The sequence below is a fragment of the Xiphophorus maculatus genome, chromosome 4 (assembly GCF_002775205.1).
Source record: "Xiphophorus maculatus strain JP 163 A chromosome 4, X_maculatus-5.0-male, whole genome shotgun sequence".
In the NCBI taxonomy this organism is placed as follows: Eukaryota; Metazoa; Chordata; class Actinopteri; order Cyprinodontiformes; family Poeciliidae; genus Xiphophorus; species Xiphophorus maculatus.
The window spans coordinates 16,085,733-16,106,214 of NC_036446.1; the positions used below are offsets into that span (position 1 = coordinate 16,085,733).

Below are 20,482 nucleotides of genomic sequence, written 5' to 3' on the forward strand. Positions count from 1 at the left end.
TCGTGTATAAATCGTTAAATAACTTCAGTTTCCTCGACAGAAGTGAAAAGTTGACGCGTTTAATGGTCACAGAGTGAATCAGTCCAGACAGATTGAAGCTGTTAGCCTCATCTCGTCCCTCCTGCTCTGCTTTAGCGGCTCTAAACCAAACCAAACCAAGTTTTTCTCACCTGAGATTGGAAGGAAAAGGGCCAGAAGCAGCAGCCGCTGGTGTCGTTTCCCTTTCAGAAAAGCCATTTACGGTAATTGTCCACGCATGCCAGCTACTCTCTCATGGCTGTTTCCTCCGCATGAGCCGCACTAACACTGACGAGCTGCACAGAGATGCACAGGGGCAGATTCCCTCCTCTGGGATGGACGGAGGCAATTAATCACCCCCACTGAGTCAGCGTGAGGCCCAGCGCCCCCTGCAGGCAGGACGCACACGCTCCGGTTCAGACGTGTACAGATAAAACCCAAGATTTGATTCACACAGGCTATTTTAATGTAACAATATTTATTTAAATTAAAGGAATCACAACAGATTAAAGCAGGCGTGTTCAAAGTGTGGTCCGGGGGCCGTTTGTGGCCCTCTGAATGACTCAAATCTGGCCAGCTAGAGCAACAAAAATAATTTCTGATTTATTAACAAGGCTTCTGCATTCAGAAAGAGCCACTGATTAATATATTGTTGCTGAAAAACAACCCAAAAAACTAGGAAACAGTGTGGCCGTCTTTTAATAAAGTTATTAAGGAACCTTAGTTTGATTCAGATCTACAATTATTTACTGATCCTTCTTGTGTAAAAGTCTCTTTTCAATAAAATCATGCACATTTAGTTCAGTTTACTGAGGAGATACAATAACAGAGGCACATCAAATTCATTTGAATCCTTTTTTGTTTTGGTCTTGACAGTTTTGTCCCTCAAGGCAAACAGTTTGCACACCACAATGGAGTTAAAACTATAAAAGGGAACAATCGTTCCTCCTTAGTGAGCTTTGCTCTATATCAGGACTATGTTTGTGTAAAAGCAGTAATTTACAACAAGCTGTGTCTAATTTATAAATAAGATTCCCTCAGAGTTTGTATGTAGTGTGGAACGAAAAACCCCTGAAAACTATTAAACAACAAACTGTGATGCACCAGAGAAACCAGAGAAACCAGTGAAACCAGTGAAACCAGTGAAACCATGGCTTTCCCCATCAGGATCCTTCCCCTCATCAATACGTCACATCGATGAGAGCAGATCCATCAGGATCAGAGTCGGGCTGCTCACCAAATGGTCTCTGCAGACCCTGAGAAAGAGAAATGTTGATGAAAATGAGTTTGTCCCTCAAAGTGTGACCCACAATTACCAGGAAGCATCGATGGAGCCGGACAGCTGCTGCATCGATCCGCCGTCCGTCACTGATGGAGGACGGGAACACACACACACCATGGTACCACACACACCCACACCCACACACCCACCATGGTACCACACACACACACACACACACACCCACCATGGTACCACACACACACACACACACACACCCACCATGGTACCACACACACACACACACACCCACCATGGTACCACACATACACACACACACACACACACACACACACACCATGGTACCACACACACACACCCCCACCCCCACCATGGTACCACACACACACACACACACACCCACCATGGTACCACACACACACCCACACACCCCCACCATGGTACCACACACCCACACACCCCCACCATGGTACCACACCCACCCCCACCATGGTACCACACACACACCATGGTCCCCCCCCCCCCCCCCCCCCCCCCCCCCCCCCACACACACACAAAAATCCATCCATCCATCCATCCATCCATCCATCCATCCATCCATCTTTCTTTGCTCCAGATAGACCATAAATATTTGGTACACTGTAAAACATTTTAAGGTGGTTTAACTTGAAAATGAAATTCCACCTGCTGCCTTGAAAATGCAATTTAAGTCAACAAGAAATTTTTTTATTAGTTTTAGCTCAGAAACTAAAGTTCCTGAAGTTGATTTAACAAGATAAAAGTTGTCTAAACATTGTTTTTTAAGTTCATTAATCTTGAATTGTGAGTTTCAACTTAATGCTGCAATTTAAACCAAATAATTATTTCACAATATGCAAGAAAAAATAACTGCCCTCACCTGGTTAAAGAGCCACATTTATTTTACTCACAATATCAAGTTAAAATCTATTTATTTTACTTTAGAATAATTTGAATTCTTGTTTCAAACTGTATGAACTGATAATGAATTTTATTAAACATCACAATAAATTCTGCTCTAAAACATTTAATGTGAACAGGACATTATGCTCTAGTTTTGAAAACTTAATAAAACACAATTAAGTATCAATGTGTTGCAAGATTCAGATCAATGTAACACTTCAAATCAGGATACAAAATCAAGCCGCTAAGCATTCTGGGAAATAGTTCCCACTCCTGTCTTTTTCTTCTTTCAGTTTTTTAAGTGTTAACCTAAAAACTCTAGTTTATTCATCTGTTGGAGGTTTGACTAAATTATTAGAAAGTTAACAAACTCATTACTGTAAGTTTATCTTTCACAAACTCACAAAATCTAAAACTCTCTAAATTTATTTGACTAAAAGAGTAGAAGATAGTCGACACAGTTTTTACAATCAATCAATCAATCAATCAATCAAATTTTATTTGTATAGCACATTTCAGCAGCAAGACATTTCAAAGTGCTTTACATCATTACAAACACAGAATCACAATGCAACATAGAATCAATCATTAAGTCAAGTTACATCAATAAATTTGTAATTGATTACATTTCAAATACAATTCTAAACAGGTGGGTTTTCAGTTGAGATTTAAAGGAAGTCAGTGTTTCAGCTGTTTTACAGTTTTCTGGAAGTTTGTTCCAAATTTGTGGTGCATAGATGCTGAAAGCTGCTTCTCCTCGTTTGGTTCTGGTTCTGGGGAAGCAGAGCAGATCAGAACCAGAACCTGAGAGGTCTGGAAGGTTGGTACAATAAAAGCAGATCTTTAATGTATTGTGGTGCTAAGCCGTTCAGTGATTTATAAACTAACAACAGTATTTTAAAGTCTATTCTTTGAGCTACAGGGAGCCAGTAGAGGGACTTTAAAACTGGTGTTATGTGCTCTATCTTCCTGGTTTTAGTGAGAACGCCAGCAGCAGCACACAGTGTGCAGTGTTTTTGCAGTGACGTGTTTTGAACGGATCGGTTCGGTTCTCTTCCATAACGTGGGAAAGCGAGCCGCTCCCGGTCACTTCCTGTCTCCGTTCAGTCAATCGGGTCCTGGGTTTGGGCCGCAGGCGGTGGGTGGAGTGAAGCTCTGGGCTCGGGTCAGGCTCTGCTGCAGCCCGATCAATGTCCTATCACTCGTTATCAGGTTCTGCTTTTTCTGTGAGCGTGTTGGTCCAAAGGAACCAGCTTTCCCAGTACCATCTGCCGTTGGGTCAGTGTGGCGTCCCCCCGCCTGCGCCCATCCCCGCTGACCTCCAGAAGAGTCCGAAAGGCTGGCCTGAATTGTGCGTGACCTTTCCGCTGACCCCCATGGAGGGAAGGGGCTTTACTGCCTCAGTGCAGGAGGCAGAAGGAGACAATAGGACTGCGGCTCTGCAGCCGAGGATCACCAGCTTTCAGAGACAGAGTCCATTTTATACCGCAGGACATCAGCAAATCATGTTTTACTGATCAACGATTTAGCTGGTTTAGAAATCCTGAAATCTCATCAATTACAGTGAGAATATGCAGTTAAAAAATAAACATATTTCTACTCACTGAAGTTAAATTAGTCCAAACATTTCTCGTTTTATGTCACTCAGAATTACCAGAATTACTTATTTTTGCAAAATGTTGCAATACTAACAACTTTTCAGCAAGATATTAAAGCTTATTATAAGTGAATAATTCCTTAATATTGATTTTAAAAAGTATTAACTCCACTTGCAGATTATTTCACTTATAACAAGACAATTTTTCACACGTTTTAAGTGAAAAAAATCTGCCAGTTGAACTTTTTCATCTATGTTAAGAAATTATTTACTCAAAACAAGCTTCTATATCTTGCTAAAAAGTTACTTATAAGTTAGTTTGTCTTATTTCAACTGAACTAAGATATTTGCACTAGAAACTAGACCAAAAATACTTGGTGGTACTTTGTGTTTTTGCACTGACCAGCGGATCCCACAGCATCATGACTCTGCAAACATGTGACTCGCAACGTGAGCTTCAACGCCCCCTGCTGGATCAATTCAGCATCCAAACTACGACGTCCTCAACAAAACCAAAACCATTACCTTGTACTACAGAGTAATGACACTCAATGGAGATTAGATGAGTTTTTTTATTTTAAAAATGAGAGAATAAGCAACAAATATCGCTGCAATTGCACCCATTTAAAAACATTAAAATTGATGCTAAGAGAAATTATTTTCTGATCAGATTCATAAATAAGAGCCCCATGAAGGAAGTGTTAATGCTAGATAGAAACTTTACATTTACACCAAGTTTACATGATAATACATGGAGACAAATATTCATACTCTGTGTGTCTGGAAAATTATTAACGCCACACTAAAAAAAAAAAACAATCGTACTTTTATTTTGACGGATCGTCTCACTGTGTGACATTTCCTGTTGCTAGGCAGATTTTTTGTGTTTATGTTTCTGGTTTTCTTTGTAGTTCTTCCAAGATGACTTTACCACACAACAACTTTAATGAATTTAAAAAACAAGAGCTGTGTAATAAAAAAAAAGTAAAAACAGAAGCGATCTGTAATATTTCAGCCTGTAAGCGTAATTATGAACATGCTTGTGCAACCAGCTGCAGTTTTTTAAAATCCTTACTGTTCTTTATAAATAATCATTCAAGCATGACAAAAACATCGAAATATAGAAAAGCTGAACATATTTATACCCATGGTGAGATGTTCCCAACTGTATAAGAAAAAAGCAAATAACTTGACATAAAGTCATTGCATCCGGGGTTTTATGTGTTTATTTTGCAAACATTTATATTCAGTCTATAGATATACTATAGGTAGTTATAATTAATGAAAAACAAGATAATTCTGCCCTTTTTCTGCTGTAATGTCGTCTCTAGCATACACAGAGATATGATAACACCTCTAAAGTCTACATAACGTGTCACAAATGAAGGCCTTGGTATTTCTCTTTAAAATGAATGTGAAAGAAGAGAAAGTGCTTGTTTTAAGCAAGGTTCACGTGTAAACATTTAAACACATGAAGCAAAAGATCACGAGTGATTCAGACAGTCTGCAGTTTGGCAAAGGTTCAGAAGTAAGACTCGTCAACAAAGTGCTTCACTTTATAAAAGCAGGAGTAAGAAAAACGTCAGACAGGAAGCGGGCCGCGTCGTCTCCCACCCTCACCGATCTGTAAACATGGCAGCTGGAGTAAACACATTTCACCTGTCAGAAAATGTCAAAACTACTGCTCAAGTACAGCCATTTCATACAAAGGTATCACAAATTAGTTCTCACTTTGAGAAGAACAGTCCGTACACAAAAAAAAAAACGTTGAAGATGCGCTCTCAAAAACGGAGCTGCAATCAGACGCTCCCTGATGAGATAAAAACGATGATGTCACAGGACAAAACAAAAAAAAAAAAAAACGTAAGTAAAACTATTTAACATGTTAAGGCCAGCTGGCAAAGGTTGAAATTAAAACCCAGAGATAAAAGGTGAATTTACATCGATTCTTCCGGTGCAATCAAAGTGGAGAAAGACGCCTAAAGTAGGTATGTAAAAGGCACAGGTGTGTCTGCAGGTACGTTAACGCAACGTGAAATAAACAAAAAATTTAAGAGACACTTGGCTATTTTACATCGATATGTACATGAGTGCATAGTATCCAACACTGTATGCTGTAGCCACTTCTCCTTCTCCATGGACGACACAGAAACAATAATTACTGAAGCTTTTCACTGGTCCAGGTTCATCACTACCTCAACAATCTATTTATTCACCAACACATTTAGATTAACTAGTCGCTCAAACGTGTATGTAACGCTGTCCGCTGTAAATGGCTTTAAGGTCCATGCAGCTAAACACCTGAAATACTGGAATGAAAAATTTAAAATACAGGAAATAAACTGATGAGAAATAAAAAAGAAGAAAAGCTGTTCAAAATGATTTTCAAACTAAATCAAAACGGTTAGGTATTTTAAAACAGTGACAAATTTTGTTTTTTATTTTACAAAGAAGTAAAAAATGAAGATGTTTGAGCTCAGATGGCGACTCTGATTAACAGATCGTCTTTACTGCTGGTAGCGACTGATATGTTCCTGTTCTGTTGTGAAAAGTGAATAAAATAAACATTATTTTCCTGTTGATTGACGTAAAGCAAACTGAATGGTAATAAATGTTACTTTTGTTGAATGAAAAGAATGAGCTGGTCTCTCCTCAGGTGGGAGTGAAGCTGCTGAAAGTCAGTAGAACCTTGCAGCTTTTTGCAGCTGGATGAAGTTGGACTCTTCCACACCAGTTTCTCAGATATGTTCAGGGAGGCATGAATTCATTAATTCACAGTATTTATGCATATCGGCTCACAAAAAAAGTAAAAAAAAATCAACCTATGTTTAACACATCACAGCATTTAAGCAGAACAAGTGACAGTAAATACATACACCTCTGAGCGGCTCCCGATAAAGAATCTGATTTGTAAACGTTGAAAGGTGCAGATAAAAACAGGATCTGTCTCTTTTTTCCTCCGTCAGTGGAGCGAGCGACGGCTCTGAGGTTTTCCTTCATCTGACCCTCAGCTGGCAGGTCGAGGTCCTGGTCGGGTTCGCTTTGACTGCAGCAGCGTCCGCTCCCCTCGTCCAATCGCGGCGTCCGTTAGTCGACGCCGTCGAAGCCCTGGGCGTTCTCGATGGCGATGTTGAGCTTCTCCCTGAGCTCCTCGAACGACTCGTAAGGAGGGAGGTCCAGACGGTTGAAGCTTTAGGAGAAAAAGAGGAAAATAATCAGGATCAAATCTGCATTGGATGAGAATCTCTAATAGGGATGAATTAGAATATCATGAAAAATGATGAAATCATTTTATTTGTTGTATGTATTTCAAACAGGTTTTCAAAACCAAGCAATCAGCAGGACAGAAAACATCTGCAAACATAACCAAGAACAAAATTATTTGTTTACCACTAGACTTTTATGTTTGAAAATAATCCTACCCCTAATCTCAATGTAATGAAATATACAACTTGCTGACTCAATAATTATCAATAATTTGAAATTAAACCATTTTATAATATTCATGTGCCTGTTCAATATACTGTGTGTAAAAGACAACAAATAAATTATATTATAGACAAAATGGTTACAAACCAACAAGACAAGAAACTCTACAGATGGTAATAATAATAATAACAATAATAATAATAATAACAACAATAGTAATAATAATAGTAATAATAATTAACAATTGGACATACAACAGAATAACCAAATCCTTACCAAATTCTTCTTAATCTGTGTTTTGTAACAATAAATAAAATAAAAAACAGAGAAAAAAAACTAATGATAACAATGACAGACAAAATAAGCAACTATTAACACAGAAAAAGGAAAAACTCATATATGTTTTAATTCCCATCTTCCATCTTCTGTCCAGTGTGAGTATCATAGCGTTGTATTTATTTTTAAGCCGGTTGACGTTTTGACATTGTTTTAGCTCCATATTCATTTCATTCCATTGTTTGACTCCAGCTACTGTGATACAAAATCTTTTCATAGCTGTTTGGATGCTGCATATTTTGAAATTCAGTGTTAAGTCAAAGTCTAGTACAGAAGCCGACTGATCACCCAGAATGGAAAGTTGAATGGAAGGAAAAAGTGTGGTTGAAATGTATTTAAAACTCTATTTTACTTTCATAAGCTGAGATGCTTTGACTGCTTCTGTGCATTAAAGGACTCACTGACAGTCAATCATAAAAGCAAAGCTAAATTATTAATATTTTTGGTTTCTTTTAAAAAGATACATTAACATGTTTAAGAAAATTTAAATAAGGAAATCATAATAGACTTGTATTTTCTCTTACAGGCGATATTCTAGTTTTTGGGGTTCTGTGAAGCAGTGATCAGTACTCAGTATGCTACTTGTAGTAAACATGGTTGACATGATCCTGTCACTGAATCTAATAAATATGTGATCCCGTTATCTTGAATTAACACAGCAGCTCACTGGAGGAACCGATTTATGAGCAAATATTTATGTTTCCATACATTTTTATCCCAGTTAATTTTAATCAAGTTGTTTTTAATGGGTCAGGCTCTCACCACGTGTGGGCTCTGGGAAGTTTATCACTGGTTCCCCATTGCTCGATGGTAAACAGCTGCGGTCCGTTAGAGCCTGAAAGTAACGACAGAAACAACATGAGACTTTTTTACTGACATCAGTTCAGAAAAACACAATAAAAACCAAAGAAATACAGACAGAGAGTTAAAGTAAAGTTAAAGCAAAAACTGTATTTGTTTGAGCATATGAAATTAAATGTGACAAATGTTTATTTTTAAGTGAAACAGAAGAAATGACAGGTTTTTGTTTAGGGCTGAAGTGATTAATTGGTTTAATCGTGATTAATCGATTATTGAAATATTCATCAAACAATTTAGTAATTGATTAATTGTTAACTATTTGCTGAAAGAACAAAACGTAAAATTAAACAAAAACATTTAGAACATTTTGAATTTAATTTAGTAAAAAAATAATTTTTCTCTGTAAATGTGTTCAAACCAGAACTCGGTGTAGTTTTAGCTTCACCCATTTCAAATTCTGCAGAAAACCTTTTGCTGTCTAATTATTACTGACTTAATCCAATTTCTAAAACTTTTAAATAAGTATTTTTTAGCTGCAGATGCGTCGTTTGCTACAAAAAAATCAAGTTTTCACCAAATGAATGACATGTTGTTGCAATAAAATGTTTATTTTCTTAATTAATGGAATTGAATTATTTATTTTCATCTTTTAATGGATTTCTAATTATGTGGTTAAAACATCTACAGAATGTAAATTTTTTTCATCAGATTAATAAATGAATTGATAGAATAATTGATTATTTAAATTAATGCTGCAGCTAACAATTATTTGTCTCACCATAAAGTTCTGCGAACCCGTTCATCGGGACTCTGGACGTCCCCGTCACAAACTGCAGGAGCCGGATTCTCTTTTCTGCGTCCATCAGCAGCACCGTCTACACAAATCAATAAACAATAATCAATAAACAATCACATCCCAGACAAATAACTAAATCTGACCTAAGGTGAGGAAAATGCTCTTACTTTCCAGAACCACTGGATGACCATGTGGTCGCCACAGTAACCGTTCTTGTACTTGGTGTTCTGCCTCCAGTCGTTCACGTCCACGTCTCCCAGGCCGCACATGAGCAGCTGGGGAAAAAATGAAAACAAGGAGAGTAGATTACAATCTAGGCTTTCTCACATTTTAACACCAAATCAACTAAATAAAAACTCACCTCAAGCTCATTCCCATCAAAAATTCTGATCAGATCCTTTGGTATCAGCTCAAAGAATCCCTGAAACACAAAGAAATTTACTTTTCTTTTTCTTTTCCTCCATTTTTATTGCTTTGCCACCTCAGAAACATTTAGTTACCTCTTTGAAAGCCGTCATCTGTTTCTGTATTCTGTTCACAAATCTCCACTGCATCACCAGGCTGCCACACACAAAACGTGACATTATGATAAACCCCTCATTTGAGCTTTTAGAGCAATAATAAATGTATCTGAGTTGTTCTTACTCGATGTATTCCCTCTTGTTTTGATTAGTGACAACAATCTCAGAGCCATCCGGTTTCAGGTCATGCTGGCGAGTCTGCAGGATGATATTTATTATTTATTACGAGTAATTTGAATGAAATATCTGGAGGAAAGAGATGCTGAACATACCTCTCCAAACAGCTCCTCATCAATGGTGAACCTCAGGTCCAAATCCTCCGGGTCGTTGTCCAAAATCCACTTTAAGGAGTTAAAGTACTCGCTGTCCTAAATTGAAACAAATGCAGATTGAAAACAGTTAAAAAGTTCCAGATAATTTTCAGTTCATCATCTTCAAACGTGGTGAAACTCACGACAGACTCCATGTCCTGCAGAGTGATCGGCTTCTGCAGCATCATCTTGTAGAACGGCCGGATGAAGAATGCTGGAGAGATAAACCGAGAGAAAAGGCTCAGAAAACATCCGTTGTCAGAGCAGGAGGTGTTTTTATCGAGTTTGGAGCACTTCCTGTACAGGCAGGAAGTGCTTACCATCAAGGAGTTTGCCGTGAAACACCGCCATGCCAGCCACACGACCAATGAACTTGAAGTAGGTGAGGTGGTCTTCATTACACAAACCGGAGTTGGGGTTGATCTGCAGCGTGTAGTTGTCTCTGAAAGGAACAAAAAATGAACCTTTTCTGTTAATTCAGTTCTTCTGTTTGTGTGCGTGTTTCTAGAAGGAGAAGTGTCAGAAGCAACACCAACACTCTGACTGATGCTTATCTGAGGTAATGTGATGCACTGGGTTTAGTTACAGAGGTGGTTATAGGGTGTTGGACGATAAAGAACCGACTTTAACCAGCTGGCTCAGATGAAACCAGATGGAAGAACAGACAAGACGTCTTCTCAATCAGCAACAAAATAACAGCAGTGCTCTCTCTCACGGAGACTGAAGCTTGGCCTAATTAAATCCCTCTGACCTGAAAACTAACAAGTAGGCAACAGAAAGGGTTGTTTACTTCTCTACGTAGCAAAACATGCAAAGAAATAAAATTAAGATACATTTTTACCTGAGTGCACACAGCGAACAGGTCAACATACTGTAGAGGCCCTTTCCTATACTTTAAAGTGATGCTGATTAACAGTTTTCCAGTTGTTTTTGTTAGTTTCTTAAATTGTATGTTGGAACATAAACCATTTTCTATTTGTGAGGTTTCTACATGACCTTTGCATTTACAATTCATTAACTCAGCAGAGGAAGCAAGGTCACTGCAAAGACACAAAACCTAACCAGGTATTTTTGGTCTAGTTTCTTCAGCAATATCTTAGAACACTTGAAATAAGACAAAACTAACTTGCAAGTAACTTTTCAGCAAGATATATGAGCTTGTTTTATGTAAATAATTCCTTAATATTGATTTTAAAAAGTACATGGAAAAAATGTCTTATCATAGAAATAATCTTGAGATTTTGTGTTTTTGCATTGTAACGAAGCAAAGAAAATATTTTAATAGAATCTTTTCTTTCTAGCCGTCTGTCACAAATACAGTTTATTCCCTTATTTCTTTATTTTATTTCTGGAATGTGATATTTACCAAAAACAGCAGTTGACATAAAATAACATTCAAGCAACAATAGGATAATTTCTAAAAACTATAAACTGAGAAATTGGCATTAACAGCTGAAGGACGATGCAGCTGCAACTCAGGAGAGTTTATTGTAAATATTTATTATTTCATAAAGACATGACTTCTGCTCTTCATATTCCTGTTTTTACATTTTAACACGACACTGAAAGCAAAAAGCAGCTAAGATTCTTATGTTTGAAAATGGATTTGAATCAGTTTTTATTAAAGTAGAAACATTGGCATATATCACATTTGTAAAGTATCTAATTTAGACCTTTAATCAGACAATACAAACATTTATAATAGCCGTTCCACTGTTAAATATATCTGTTTAAGATAATCTTCAACACTTTGAAGGACGGCAGGTTTTCAACACGGCTTATCTGGACATAGTTAATGTTTTTTTATGGTTTGTTTTTATGGGTGCACTGATTTATCGATGCTGATTTCCTTAATTTTGGGAGATTGGTGATCGGCTGATGCTTACATGTGAAGCCGATATCGTCCACCGATCTTTTCTACCTCAGCAAAAGTCTAAAGATCAAACGCCGTCCTGTCCTGTGACAGATGTTTGACTGACAGACAGAATCACCAGATCATGTCTGCATATTAACAGTTAACAATAGTCGCCTCACTGTTGCCAACTCATCAACTTTCTTGCCATATTTAGCAACATTTCAGACAGAAAAAATTGGCATCGGATAAAATCAGAATCAGCAGGTCAGGTTTTTTAAAAGATCACAATCAGCGATGGGACAGAAAACTGCAACAGTTGTAACAACTTCTACTCTGATGCTACCTTCCTATAAAACAAACAGCTATCTCAGCTCAGGTGAAAGAAGAGGAGCTGATTTTTCATTTATTAAGAGACTGAACAAAGGCAAAAGCAAATAAGATAATGAAATTTTAAACATACGTGGCAGAATACTCGAACAGCCCATAGTACGGGTTGAACATCTCCTTGGACATGAGGAAGAACCACTCTCTGGCCAAGCCGCCGTAGTCCAGGCCCTTTTCTCCCTCGAACTCCACCCACAGTCGAGCCTTCAGCAGCTCCGGCCGCTTCACCGCCAGGATGCGTCTGTAGGAATCCTCCAGCACCGAGTTTCGTTTCAGCTTCAGCTCAAAGCGGTTCGGGATGTCGGCCTTTGTTGGAAACAAACGGCGTTCAGCTGTTACCTGCAGGATCCGATCTGTAATCGCTGCTGCTGTCTGATGAGACTCACCGGTTTGATCAGCTTCTTTCTGAAATACTCGTACTTCTGCTTGTAATCTCGAGAGTAAGGCACGGCCTGCGATCAGACAACGGCATTAAGAGACAAAAAGCACTACAGCTTTTTACTCACTGCAAAAACACAAAATCCTAAGTATTTTTGTCCTGTTTCTAGAGAAAATATCTTAATAAATGGAATAAATAAGACAAAACTGACAAGTAACTTTCAGCAAGAAACATTCCTTAATTTTGATTACAAAAAAGTACTAGTTGATTTGTAAAGTGTCTGAAGAGTTACATGTAAGTTAGTTTTGTCTAACTTTAAGTGTACTACGATAGAAATAAATCAAACATACTTGTGTTTTTTCAGTGCTTTTATGGGAAAATGTATCTTTCTATACTCACTGGACCAGTTATAGCCGAGTTCTGCAATCTGGGATCTTCCCACTGTGTGACTTTGGTGTCTATAAAATGAAATATTTTTTAAATGTCATCCACAGACAGTAGGAAAATATTAATACTGCATGAATTCATTTTGTAATTATATAAAAGCATACGAACTGTGATCAATGTAGAATATCCTGCCATCTCCGTGGATCCGCTCCTCCCATCCAGGCTGCAAACAAAGAAAACATCAGAAACATGTCACAGAACTTCATGTCCAACAAACATCCAGCGACCTAAATATATAAATGTACACAAGCATCCGTCCCAGCCACGTTGTTACCGAGTGTCTGTAACCAAAGAGCTTACTGGCAGCGGGCCGAGGTCTTTGGGGTCGAGTGAGCCGGTCCTCCTCTTCTGCACAGGAATCCTAAGCCTGGGATCTTCCTGAGGAGCACAAACAGGTTGTGTTTCAGTCACAAATAAATAACGTCCGTCAGTGACGGAGATTACAAACCGTTTCTGCTCTTACCCAGGTGGTCGTCTTTGTGTTGTGATTGATAAAAAAAGGTCTTCCGTTTGGAGCGCTGCGCACCTCCCAGCCCTGCGGTAAGGAGCCGAAATCAGCGGAGGCCTCTGCGCTCGGTCCGGGCTGAGCGGCGTCTGCAGGGCTGACCGCAGCCGGCTGGGACGGCGGGCTGGAGTTCTGAGGCGGCGCAGATTCACTCTGTGGTGCCGCTGCCGGTGGTGCTGCTGCTGCTGCTGCTGCTGCTGCTGCTGCCGCCGGTGCTGCTGGTGAGTCTGCAGGTTTCTGTCCCACAAATAAACCAATAAAGTTTAGTATGAGAATTGGAAGAAATAGAATCAATTATTTGATAAGCAGGACAGCTTTTGTGAAACCAAATTTAATCAAAGTTTAAAATAAATCTAAAGCTAAGATGATTATTTTCTCTCTCCCGTTTTCTCTTTCCCATCAAGTATCCTCCATCATTTCTAATATCGTTCTCCTCACTGATTGTAATTCGACCGAATCATTGCAACACCTTCATTCTTTCTTTGTTCAGCCACTCTGGTGCAGCTTTAATATTAATATCTTGTTGCCTGGCCTAGTTGGGACCAAGCCGTCATTTGCATTGTGCTAACAGAAAACCCAAAAGTTCCCCATAAAGCAAACTGTAAAACATCTGTTCTTGCAGAGAAGGCCACACTTCCAGCTGATTTGTTAACCAAGTTCATTTAACTGGCGTTGCCCCGTTAATGATCTCCTAAATCCAGTAAAGCAGGTTGGATGGGATTGGTTTTTGGTGGAATTGATTCTACCTTTTGGGTTGGTTTTGTTCAGTAGTGGGAAGCATTTTAAAAAAAAAAACATACATGGACAAAAAAAATATTTTCAATTCAAAAATCTTTTTTATTGCTAAATTATTCAATAAATAGACATACGTGCTCAACAACAGAGATATTTGTTTTTAATCTGTCATTTAACCATCAGTTTGGTGTGAAGCGTTATCATAGCCATCCAGTTTTCAAGTGTTTCCGGAAACCCAGAACCTTAACATAATGCGGTGCTTGCTGCAACATGTTTTGCATTCAGATGCTATTTTAGGCTTGGATTGATTCGCTGATAAGGCAGCTCCTTTTTGCAGAACTTGCACACAACACTAGTATTTTCCAGGGTCCCATCAGAACATCTTTTAAAGCACAAATTAACCACCAGAGGGCCAAGAGAGGATCTACTGTTGCATATTGTTGCTTGGGCGTCAGATTTATGAGAGCACCAGAAACGCAGAACAAAGATCAAGCGACTAACTGAGTTAAAAAAAGTCCCACCCATAGTTTTGTCAGATAAACAAAAAATGAACCTCTGCTATTAGTTACTGTATGACGTTTTCTTTACTTAAGGGTGTAAATCTCCACTTATTTTGTATTCTACAGCAAAATAAAATATGCTAAGTGAGCAGTATCAGAGTATAAATAAGAAAGCTATGTACCTGAATGACTGGACGCACCCATGTGGTGGTTCGGGTGTTGTGGTTGACATAGTAGCGTCTTCCTTTATTGTCACGCTTCTCCTCCCAGCCTGGAGGCAACTGAGGTGACGAGGGAAGTAACTATTGAACAATACAAATACATAACACTGATCAGTAATGTATCCCATCTGGACAGACATTGAGTTCAACTATGCAGCAGGGAAAGAAGGAGCACCAGCTGTGAGACCTGAGGCGGAGCAGAGGCACTAATAGTTTAGCATGTGATAAAGTGAAACCGGATTAGTCAACCTTTTGAGGAGGCAGAAAATACCCACCACGGGACTGATAGGTTGTTCCTCTCTTGCAGAAGTCTGAGAACTTTCTCTGAGGCTGGAATGGTTTGAATTACTCATGTGATTCTGCAGCAGAAGACATGAAATCTGTTATCAGACAATGCAGATCAGCTTTCAGCCTCCCTCCCTTCCTTTCTCAGTGGAAGCGGATGGCTCCCATTAGTCTGTTTGTGAATTTCAGCAAGAGGAACCTTGTGCTTCTCACATTCTGTGAACTGCGCAGCTCTCTAGTTGTGGATCGTGAAACACAAAGGTTCCTGTTCTCGTCGCTGAACGAGGAGAACGCCGGCGGCTCGCTGGAGGAAGTTGATGTGAGCTGATGGTTTCTGGGGTGCAAAGTGGATTCGTCCTCTGTGATGATCTCCCAGCTCTGGAGCATAAGAGACAGAAACTGTGAGGTTAAAAAGCAAAGGATTCATACACAAAGTAGTGCTTAGTAGGAAATGAAGGAATACAAAAAAAATACTTTAAAAACAAAAAAAAGAGTAAGAAAAATATCATTTAGATAAGAAGTAATACAGATAAGATGCAGATAAACTCATAAAACATTCTTGTATTTTGAAACTGTAGTGTTTTCTGATTTAAAGGAGCCAACAGGTTCTGAAAGCCTCGTGGTTTCAGGAAGTTGTCTGCAGAGTGTAGTAGGGTCAAGACCTTTAAGCAGACCAATAAAGAGATTTTAAATTCAATGCTTCAACACACACAAAGTCAAACAGGACAGACTTTGTTGGACTGTTTTGGACTTTGGGAGTAAGCGGAGTACCCAGAAAAAACCCACACAAGCACAGGGAGAACATGCAAACACCATGCAGAAAGGATTCAAACCAAAAACCTTCTTGCTACAAGACAACCGTGCTACTAACTGAGCTACTGACCAAAGATCTTAAAACAAAAAAAGCCTGATTGAGCTCTGAACTTTCTTGGTTTTAGAAACAATTCTACACTCATTCATTTTTTAATTACAGACACACTTACAGAGAGTAAGGTACCAAGTCCATGTGGAAACAGAAATATAAGTTTGTGTAGCAAGCATATAGATATTGTTGAGCTGAGGCTTGGGAATGGAGCCTTGAGGAACTCCATAGAGTCATGCCGCTCTGCAACATAAAACCTCTGAGATCTGGAAAACCCGAAACATCGCAGACCTAAACAAGTTCACCAGATAATCATGCCTCATATTTAAAAGTATCAGATGCATCAGTAACACAATATGTTGTCTGCAACTTTTACCAACACATCACTGATGTGGTCTAGATGAAAATCTGACTGGAATACAGCACTAAAGTTTTTCTTTCCTCAAAAACAAACAAATTTGGTAATTAACTGTGTTTCTATTGATCCCAGTCAATAATGCTATGTAAGATGTGGGCCCCACACTACTTATTATTATAAACTAACGGGAGTTTAATCAGAACACCCTTCAAAACAAAGAATCATTTATTTAAATATTTTTAAAGCACCATATCAAGCCAGTAGGTCAAAGTTAATTTAGCTTTTTTGCGGTTTTGTTAAAAATGCTAAATTTTTAATCCAGTTTTTAATCCAGAACAATAACAGTTTCTCAACACAACACTATACTGTTATTGATAAAAAAAAATGGTTTGGTAAGTGGGAACCTATTTAAACAATTAATCCCACAGACTGGAAGACTATTTCATTAAGTCTCTTCTTTTCCGTATTTGTTCTTTCTTAGAACCTGTGAAGTCCGGAGTTAAATATGTGGAGTGTGTCGTTTCCACCAGGTTGATCAGATCGTCACTCGCTGTTATCTGTTGGCATCAGGCAGATAACGGAACAATGTTTCCATCAGCTTTTTATCTGAAATGCTGACGTAAGAGGATCGCAGCTTATACTCATAAAGTGTGATAAATGATATTTTATCTTGGAGCTTTTTGCACATCTACTATTAAATCTGGAGGCAACGTAAGCCTTTAGAAGAAATAAAGTTTAGGTTTTTATATGAAAATGTGTGACTTCTGGAAATAAATTCAATCAAGTGTCATAAACAGGTATGAAAAGTATTACATAATAAGGAAGGAAGAGCCTTTGTGTTATTTTTAAGCATTAGACCAAAGGGTTGTACTATGTATCAAGATTAAAGGCTTATGATGAGCTGAAAGTCATCGGTTTCATTAAGGTGGGGCTAACTACACCCAGAGTTAAAACTTTCATTAAATCATCCAAAAAACAATTGAGACGTAAGGGTAAAAAACATTCAGATGACAGAAGAAAAAACCCCAAATGACTCATGTTATTTGGTTAAAAGCTCTTAAATAATATTAAATATGCGCTTATTTATTTATTACTACTACAGCAGCGAGGCAGAGTCACTGATATCTGTTAACTTTTCTTAACTTGCATGATTGTGAGTTGAAGTAATACGATAAATGTGTTGAGAAACAAACATTTTCATTACAGAATGATATATGTTGGCAGAGTCAATTAAATTCCCACTGCATTAGCAAGTCATCATGTAGCTTAATGGATCAGCAATAGGGCTGGGCAGCATGGCTTAAAAATAAAATCTTTGTCATATCAGATCTGATTGAGATCTTTCTTTTCTAAAATAGAAATTACAAACAATGGGGAATATTTTCAAAAAGTGGCTTTTATTTCAGTCATCCATTCTGTGAGTTTTATGATGGAGTATCAGGGTCAGGCTGTAAGAACTTTTGTTTAATTACGAGAATACAGTCATAATATTAGAAAAATAAATATGCAATTTTACCAGAATGTCTTAAAATTAGGAGAAAACATTTGTTTTAGTGAGAAAAAACGCTTCTAGATATCAACATAACCATTGAAACATAAATCTTTGAAACAGACTCAGTCGTTTGTGCGTTCGCTTCAAAGTCCTAATACTGATAAGTTAAAAGATAAATTATTTTATTATCTGTAAAACTGACAAAGTATAACTTCACAAGATGCTCAACATTTAAGTTTTTGTCATTTTTCATGTTGGTATTTTGATAAAATTACTACTTATTTACGATTTTATTATTATGATATTATGACTTTAATCTCATAATAATCAAAGAAAGTCCTTAAGGTTTTCATATCCCTTTGCAGAGTTGACCTGAATTCAAAGTCCAAATAAAGAGAAGCTGTAAAACAATACTGCCAAACAAAATGAATCACTCTGATTTGTGGAAACCCAAGGAGTGGATTGGTGAAAAACATCCTGATTTACCACAAATTAAAGACTCAAAAGGCAAAAATTCAGTTAATTGATAAAAATGATTTATTGCCCAGCCCTAATCAGTAATATTATTTTCACGCAGGTGATACTTCATCTATGAATAAAGCATCGTGGTGGCAGGTGTTGTTTGTCCCTATAACCTTATTTGAAATGATCCAGAGGATGGAGTCTAGTTAAAGTCTCCTCTTCATTACTGTTGTAGCTCTAATTCTCCAATTGAGTTTTCGGTTCTGTCAAAAAGCAGTAAAAGCTTGCATGTTTTGCAGAATAAAAACTAAGAATCTGTTAAAGAATTTCTTTAAAAAGCAACACTGTGGGACTGGACAGGAAGCAGAACGGTGTTACCTCTGGAGACTCCTGCGGCGTGGCGTTCTCATCATGCTCTGAGATCTGTCTGCGTGTAATGAAGGCAGGTTCCACATCTGTGTTATTGTTCTGCGGCCGGTGACTCTCCTCGATGACCTGCCTTTGTTCCACAGACACAAAAACACATGTTGGCTCTCATCTATCGAGAATGAACCTGAGGAAACAATGTCACTCATGGAGGCGCGGAGGATATCCTACTGCATGGTGGGCCGGTGCCACTGCGTGGTTCTGGTCACGTGGTTGACAAAGTAGTTCCTGCCGAGGTTGTCCTGCCGCTCCTCCCAGCCCGGAGGAAGAGGAGGCAGCAGCTGACTCTGCCTGGGGCCCGACATGTCCTGATCCAGAAGCTCCCAGCCCGGCTGCACAGCAGCACAGGGGGGCATTTAAATCACTCAGTACAGATGTGGAAAACTACAGTTTTTATTTCTATGTCATATTAGTCAAGAGGTTGTAAAATTATTCATGGTTTAAGTTTTTTTTTTCTTTTACAAATAAAAATCTGCAAAATGTGCATCTCCTCTTAGGCACTACTTTTTACTTTTAAAAATATATATTTATTGAGTTTTTACATATATGAAAACATACATAAACACTGGCCAACCACAATCAACACTCTGGGTACAAAATAAAACTAAAATTTGGCTAAAAAAACAAAATGAAAAAATGAATTAAATATTCAGAATAACGCTCTAAGAGCGACCTGTGATACTCTCAAGTTTAATCTATTTTATGATGATTTTGTCCAATCAGATGTAGCATCACTGCAGAGGAAAACTAAACGAAGCACTAGCTTACATCTGAGTCCTCTGTCTGATCTGCCGTCTCCTCTTCTGAGCCCAAGTTCTTCGGCAGGTAGGTCATTTTCAGACGCAGATGACCTTTGACCCTGGACTTATGGCTGGCCAGGAAAGAAAAAAAACAAAAACAGAAAACGTGTTTAGATGAAGCCAAGAAACGTCAACGGGGAAATGCTCAAAAGCAAAATGAAAGTGTGATGAAATGCAAACCTTCGTGGGTGGAGCAGAAAATCCTTGAATGTGTATGGTCTTTGTGCGTTAGGATTTTCTGTCTAAAGGAAACAAAAGCAACAAAAATAAAGCATGGAGCTTTAACCCACTGCTTAACGTGGCATTACAACAACATTATTTTTAAAGACATGGCAACGTGGAATGATGGTGGCGTTGGATAATGAGGGCTAATTTGTATTTACAATTAAACATAAGAAGAAACGTAGCATAAACACAGCGGGCCGTGTTTTCAAAACTGAAGAAAACGATGTGGAACAGACACCAGAATAAGGGCACACATGTTTACATGGAGACACAGGTGAGACCGTACAGTTAAAACGAAACACATGCTGCTCTGCTCATCTATAAACAAAATATACAAAAAAACAGGAACAGTGAGCATAAATGAACACTTAGTGTCCTTGTCCTGATGGTTTATTCTGCTGCTTTATGAGTCACTTTAAGTTATTTTGTTTTTTCTGTGAATAATATTTATTACACATCCTTTACACGTGCATCGTGTTCCTGGCAGTACTATTATTGAACTGCTGCTTGCCTTTCAGGGGATGTTCTTACAAAATCAATTTGAACAGGCAGAAGCCATAATTTACATATTAAATG

At 38.3% G+C, this 20,482-nt stretch overlaps 2 protein-coding genes across 3 annotated transcripts in view; both read right to left on the minus strand.

Annotated features, from left to right (window-relative positions):
* The window catches only part of prtg (protogenin), a 35,269-nt gene extending 34,988 nt beyond the window's left edge, over nt 1-281 (minus strand). The window contains exon 1 of the mRNA XM_005807725.2: nt 171-281. Coding sequence (XP_005807782.1) covers nt 171-237 — 67 coding nt within the window. The 5' untranslated portion in view covers nt 238-281. The remainder of the gene's footprint in view (nt 1-170) is intronic.
* A 4,703-nt stretch (nt 282-4,984) lies between these two features.
* Nucleotides 4,985-20,482, minus strand: part of nedd4 (neural precursor cell expressed, developmentally down-regulated 4, E3 ubiquitin protein ligase) — a 36,760-nt gene continuing 21,262 nt past the window's right edge. For both annotated transcript variants that reach the window (XM_023331756.1, XM_023331755.1), the window contains 23 exons: nt 19,862-19,923; nt 19,650-19,752; nt 19,053-19,213; nt 18,834-18,954; nt 15,495-15,659; nt 15,272-15,355; nt 14,958-15,077; nt 13,499-13,777; nt 13,336-13,413; nt 13,144-13,198; nt 12,988-13,046; nt 12,596-12,661; nt 12,286-12,515; nt 10,291-10,412; nt 10,114-10,184; nt 9,932-10,027; nt 9,784-9,857; nt 9,639-9,699; nt 9,500-9,559; nt 9,306-9,413; nt 9,121-9,217; nt 8,304-8,376; nt 4,985-6,966 (listed from right to left, as the gene is read on the minus strand). In XM_023331756.1, the coding sequence (XP_023187524.1) occupies nt 6,864-6,966; nt 8,304-8,376; nt 9,121-9,217; nt 9,306-9,413; nt 9,500-9,559; nt 9,639-9,699; nt 9,784-9,857; nt 9,932-10,027; nt 10,114-10,184; nt 10,291-10,412; nt 12,286-12,515; nt 12,596-12,661; nt 12,988-13,046; nt 13,144-13,198; nt 13,336-13,413; nt 13,499-13,777; nt 14,958-15,077; nt 15,272-15,355; nt 15,495-15,659; nt 18,834-18,954; nt 19,053-19,213; nt 19,650-19,752; nt 19,862-19,923 (2,448 nt within the window). In that variant the 3' untranslated portion in view covers nt 4,985-6,863. The remainder of the gene's footprint in view (nt 6,967-8,303; nt 8,377-9,120; nt 9,218-9,305; nt 9,414-9,499; nt 9,560-9,638; nt 9,700-9,783; nt 9,858-9,931; nt 10,028-10,113; nt 10,185-10,290; nt 10,413-12,285; nt 12,516-12,595; nt 12,662-12,987; nt 13,047-13,143; nt 13,199-13,335; nt 13,414-13,498; nt 13,778-14,957; nt 15,078-15,271; nt 15,356-15,494; nt 15,660-18,833; nt 18,955-19,052; nt 19,214-19,649; nt 19,753-19,861; nt 19,924-20,482) is intronic.